Source organism: Cornus florida, unplaced genomic scaffold (genome assembly GCF_030987335.1).
Source record: "Cornus florida cultivar Cherokee Brave unplaced genomic scaffold, ASM3098733v1 CherokeeBrave_3.0.0_Hap2_scaffold_289, whole genome shotgun sequence".
In the NCBI taxonomy this organism is placed as follows: Eukaryota; Viridiplantae; Streptophyta; class Magnoliopsida; order Cornales; family Cornaceae; genus Cornus; species Cornus florida.
Genome location: NW_026775792.1, coordinates 6,456 through 12,382, shown reverse-complemented (window position 1 = coordinate 12,382; position 5,927 = coordinate 6,456). Strand labels below are relative to the sequence as shown.

The following is a 5,927-nucleotide window of genomic DNA, read 5'->3' as shown; positions in this document are numbered from 1 at the left end:
TCCTTTCAACAATCCTTTTCCATCCCAGCATTCCTGTTCCTATCCGGTTGAGTCGGAGTAGGTAGCCATGTCTCTTCGATCGATAAGTCCCCTCAATCAAACATAGCTTATACGGCCTCATATAAAGGCATAAAAACAGCTAAGGGACCCCTTCATGGGGAATCCATCAACAAGTGGGTCTAGCAGGCGCTAAAGCTCACTAAAAGGCTCTACGAGGACGAATGTTTGGTTCGCGAGAGGTTGACTTGGATCTTGAAAGAAAAAGACGTCAAAGGGGACCGGTTGTGAGGTCCCCGTACAAGACCACCTAATACGGGAGCAACCATTAGGGAAGATGGAGAAAGAGTTTTTTGGTTCCTGCTCCTTTGAATTGAGAGAGAGATTGGCCCAATCTTCGGCTGATCGGCCACGATAAGCAGCTTGGTAACCCGCAAAGGATGACCTTCTCTGAAGCGATATCACCGAAGAGTTGGCAGCTGATCCTAGATAGAAATAAGGTCTATCTAGTCTATATGGGCTCTTCCGCGGCTTGTTCGTTTGTGTGTTTCGGATTTTGCAAGGCATCTCTCCGAGACTTGCCTGGAGTAGTTCACTTGCTTTTATAGTGCTGTACCCATACTTGTCTTCTTCGCCAGTGCCTGGTGCTGTAGCTGGTGACTTTACTAGACTAGATATAAGTCATGCATCCAAGACAAGTAATAGGAAGATAGCTTAGGTTTCGGGAAGCAATAAGGTTCGTAATCCTTCACCCATTCTAATCAAATGATCCATATCGTTTATTTCAGTGTCTATCGTATAGTAATTGTGAATGAGAGCATTCGGTGGATTGCGATGTGAGATGTGGATATCCGCACTATTCCCACCACCACCACCTCCTACTCGACTTCTTACGAAAGTTTCTCGCCCTTGCCGCAGAAGAGCAAAGGTTTCTTTTGTTTTCTGGACTTTTCTTAACCATCCTCAAGACAAGCTGAAACCACTCTGTGGTCGGTTACTGGGACCTCACAACCGGGTCCCTTCTCGTTCCGCCCTTCTCGGTCGAAGTCTACATCCTCCTTTTCTGAGCTCGACCCCCATTGCACTGAGACTTTTTTTTGTTCCCAATCGAAATGGAGATGTTAGGAGACAACGACGTTGAGGCATTGGTTCCCCTGTTCGCCCAAGTATTCAAAAAACCCCCGTAATAGCCGCTCTGTCGCCAGCGGGGGAAGTTTCACCAGAGAAAGTTCTCACAACCACCTTGGGGCATCCTTAGCCCCAAGTTCCAGAATAAGACGATCAAGCAAGCGTAGCGAGAAAGTAGGACGTGTGTCACTTCTGAAAACGAATTTCCTTGCTGTTTTAATGCTTTAAAAACAAACGATGTAAGCCTAGATACCCCTATCTCCGCAAGAGGCTACTTAGTTCCTTAACAGTCAGGGAAATGGTCATGGAATTGATTTTTCTTGTTTTGTTCTAGTAGCCGGTTTTGTTCTCTAATCAGACGAGGTTTCAACCGCAGTTGCATCGATCACTTGACCTTATTTCAAATTGGTATCCGTAGGCGAAACATCTCAAGAATGCCACCCAAAAGCCAGCTTTCCAACCCTAACCTAATTCACTTCTGTAGAAGAATGGGACATGCCAGGTCATTCATAATCATACTTTCTTGGTGCTGGAACGGGGTAAAGTGCTTCCCTATATTCGGGCAGCCCCAGAGGTATTCTATTGATATTCACGCAGGGACAGTACTCAAAAGGTAGAGATCGAGCTGACAGAGCTGCTTGCTGGGTTATTCCCCGGCGGCTCCTGCATCTGCAACTTTAGGGGATCCTTCACTCTTCTTGCTTCTTCCCGCCAGGGGTAGGGTTCTAGGGAATACTTGTTTGCTTTGTTGGCCACTTGCCTCGCCGTCAGTAAACTCATAACTTGAAGGGCCCTGTCCTCTTTCTCCCTATTTGCAGGTAGTTTGGGAAGTGTTACGTGCACCTTAGTAGAAGAGGAAACGGCAGATCTCATCGCAGATGGCAGATCTGTTCCCCTGGCTTGGCGGTCTAGTTGATCCATTTCCCAAATGTCCTCCCTACCTTTCAATGGAAGAAGCCAACCCTATCAATTCCTTATTAAATAATACCGGCTTTAAGAAGAGGGAAAGAGAACTCCTAAATGCAGCCGTGATCTTATATACGATACCACCAGACGCACCACCTTGTTCCATCCGCCAATCAAGGAGGCTAGTGGAGCGAAGGGAGCCAAAAAAGGTGAGCGCCCCTACGCGAGCCTTATGGAAAAGGCCCCTTACTATAGAGAGGGCGTTAGCGCTTTACTAATAACATAGAAAGGGGCAAGCCAAAACCTACTCCTAACAAGTTGCTGAGTTCGGCTTTCGGGGCTAACCTACTTTGGGGCTTATGTAATATATAAAGAAGAGCCCTCTTAGGCCTTTTTGTTTAAGGGCTGCTCGCCTTTTGAATAGAAGGAAGTGGGATAGCGGAGGTGATTTCGGTAAACCGATGCATGAGCGGAGGCTCCCATGTCCCGCCGACCTATTGATAGAAAGAGGTCGTAAAACGGCTCATAGGGGGTCAGAAGCAAGCAGAGTCAAGGGCGGGTCAAACTCACATTCCATTGAGACGGAAAGCGAGCAAGCGTACCAATACATAGTCAGTAATATGATTCCATTATCACAAAAAGGGTGGGGGGAGACACATTCATGAAAAGCGAGAAGCCGTGCCGTGGGGGACTGACCAACTATGAATAGATCTGACTTACGGGTAAGAGTAGGAACATCTATTAGTACGTATCGTCGTGGGTCTACTTGTTACAGAACATCCCCATTCCAAAACATTCACATAGGTCCTCGGGCAGACATCGAAAAGGGGACGAAAAGAGTATATTTACCTTTACAATATTCCGGAGGAATGTATCATGGGCTCCATCTATTCATCTTTTTCTTAAAAAAAGGAGTTCTGCATCTCTCCGGGGCTGGCGGGGGAACAAATAGGCGTGGGGAAGAGGGGGAGGGGGGCTACGAGCCCTCTCCCGTTGTTGTTCCCGGACCACCCATCCCATCCCTTCCTTCCCCTTCGCCCGGCCGGGTGATGTCCGATGAGATCATCTTTCTCGACCGAAGTGAAGTGATAGGAAGAGAAGACTGCTGGCGGGAGATCTCCATTCGGGGAAAACGAAAGTGCGCTCCTGCGCACCAGCTGAAGAAAGGAGAGCTTTGGAAGCTTACCTTATTCTGATTTTTTAAAAGGAGAAATGGGCAAGCTAAAACCTACTCCTAACAAGGCTGGATCGAAGTAGGACCCCCGCCCGCCAGCAGCGTAGGCTCGTTGAGACCTTTATACGCGATGTGGCGAAAAAGACTGATTCAACTGATATCTACGACCTTGCCTGCATTAAGATTTCAAACTTGTCGTCTACTTTCAGGAAATGTTTGGAACAGAGAACTTACAATAATACAACGCCGCATTCTCCGAAAATTGAGGAACAAGAAGAGATCTATTAAGAGAAAGATTTATCCGAGAAAAAATCTTAACAGTTACAGTAAATCACAAACTACACGAAAGTTGCCCCTTTTTCATGGGGATTTACCCATCACAGAGATGCACAGAGGAACAGAACGAACTTCATATATCCCTTTTCTACTCAATCCAGAAACAAGATTGGACGTTATTCCGGTTCGTCTCCATTTTCGTGAAACTATTCCTCAAGCAAGGCAGCCGATAAGTCATCGAAGGGTTTGTGTGAATAATGGAATGGTAAGCATTACTCATTTGAAAGTTTCCCACGGTGATCTAATCTCTTTTCAAGAAAATGATGTGAGAACCCGCAGTGAAGAAATAAGGAGATCTTTCTATATTGAAATATCAGTTGACAAAATCATAGGCAAATTCCTGGATCGCCCGGTAAGAATGTGGAGAAGAACCAAAACAGAATGGTTCCGCCTACTCAAAACTAAGAGGGGATGCCGCCGACTACTAAAATCCCGGTTTTTGCGACGGTTGCGTTCTTCTATGCGAACCGAAGACTTAGAAAGAACAAAGAAGTTTGGATCCGAAAAAGTATGCTTCGGCAGTTCCTTCGCTGAGCACAACAGAATGAAGAGGAATTTGTATCATTTCAAATCCCTATTCTTATCGAAGAGAAGGAACGAGAAAAAACTCAATCTTCCTACTCGAACAAGAAGTCCTATAGTTTACAACTCTTCTTTATATAGAAATTCGACCTATTGTTCCGCATCCCCCTCTCGCTTTACTAGGAAAACCCCCCGCCGCTTTACCTTTACTAGGAAGAGCAAAATAAAAAGGATCGAACTACCTACTCATTATTCGGAGGTGAATCATAGAACACCAAAAGCTGTGGTATCTTATGGACCTAACATAGGTCACATCCCTCACAACATAAGATTGAAAGATCCAAACCTTCCTCTTCGGAGCGGAAACGGACGTGGCCAAAACATATAAAGATCGGCGTAGTCGATCATAGGGACATATCTATCCGGATAGAGGATAGTCTAGATCAATTCATATATAGATCTCTCTCCATATGGGTATCCATCTAGATCTTGATTCACTATTTCCATTTCTTTTCTTGATTCTGATTGATTGCTTTTTTTTGACGACAAGTTTGAAATCTTAATGCAGGCAAGGAAACATCGTTTTTCAATTCTGATTATGACTTGCTGGGGGGTCGGAGCGGAGCGTAGACGAGCGAGCAGAGCCCAGGAAACAGGGAAGCCCTTCATAGAGCAGTCGACTAGAAGTAGAAGACTGCTGGCCTGAGAGAAGGCGGCCTCTCTCGGGAAACATGGCCCAATTTCTCTTCTTTCTTTTTGATTTCGGGTTTCTTTCTTTTTTCCGGGGCCCAGAACGCGTGAAAGGTGGGGGAGAAGGAAGCCGAACCTCTGATCGACCTAGACACAGGAAAATTCTCGACGTCGAAAGATATTTTAGATTCCGTAAGTCACTCAGTGAGTGCTTTCTAAGAAAGGCTTGGCTTGGAAGAAGAAAATGAAATATGAACAACCGCGCTGGTCGTAATAGATCGACTTTCATGCTAGTTCTTGCTCCAGCATGAAAGTTCCATTTCAGGGAAGGACGACGTACCATGATACTTTCTGTTTTGTCGAGCCCTGCTTTGGTCTCTGGTTTGATGGTTGTACGTGCTAAAAATCCGGTACATTCCGTTTCGTTTCCCATCCCAGTCTTTCGCAACACTTCAGGTTTACTTCTTTTGTTAGGTCTCGACTTCTTCGCTATGATCTTCCCAGTAGTTTATATAGGAGCTATAGCCGTTTCATTCCTATTCGTTGTTATGATGTTCCATATTCAAATAGCGGAGATTCACGAAGAAGTATTGCGCTATTTACCAGTGAGTGGTATTATTGGACTGATCTTTTGGTGGGAAATGTTCTTCATTTTAGATAATGAAACCATTCCATTACTACCAACCCAAAGAAAGACTACCTCTCTGGGATATACGGTTTATGCCGGAAAGGTACGAAGTTGGACTAATTTGGAAACATTGGGCAATTTACTTTATACCTACTATTTCGTCTGGTTTTTGGTTCCTAGTCTGATTTTATTAGTAGCCATGATTGGGGCTATAGTACTGACTATGCATAGGACTACTAAGGTGAAAAGACAGGATGTATTCCGACGAAATGCTATTGATTCTAGGAGGACTATAATGAGGAGGACGACAGACCCACTCACGATCTACTAAAAGGCAAGTAGCTTGATTGGTTCAAATCCAATTCGCGAGATGGCAGTGATCTTTAGCCGATCATGGCCATAATGTGCTGTTTTCTTCGGATTCATTGGAACCCTCTTTTTCAGAGCGAGACTCCCCAGGAAAGGTAGTGTTTAAATAGTTTCAAGTCAGCAGGTCAAGCAAGGGATAAAAAACCAGCTTTCGCTTACTCGACTTATTGCTAGAGA

General features: G+C 45.1%; 2 protein-coding genes across 2 annotated transcripts; both read left to right on the top strand.

Annotated features, from left to right (window-relative positions):
* The first annotated feature begins 439 nt into the window (after nucleotides 1–439).
* LOC132290987 (small ribosomal subunit protein uS4m) lies at nucleotides 440–4,832 on the top strand. Its single transcript, XM_059790175.1, has one exon. The coding sequence runs from the start codon at nucleotides 3,336–3,338 to the stop codon at nucleotides 4,449–4,451; it is 1,116 nt and encodes a 371-aa protein (XP_059646158.1). The 5' UTR covers nucleotides 440–3,335; the 3' UTR covers nucleotides 4,452–4,832.
* Nucleotides 4,833–4,968: 136 nt separating this feature from the next.
* On the top strand, nucleotides 4,969–5,727 carry LOC132290988 (NADH-ubiquinone oxidoreductase chain 6). Its single transcript, XM_059790176.1, has one exon. The coding sequence runs from the start codon at nucleotides 5,095–5,097 to the stop codon at nucleotides 5,710–5,712; it is 618 nt and encodes a 205-aa protein (XP_059646159.1). The 5' UTR covers nucleotides 4,969–5,094; the 3' UTR covers nucleotides 5,713–5,727.
* Nucleotides 5,728–5,927: the final 200 nt, after the last annotated feature.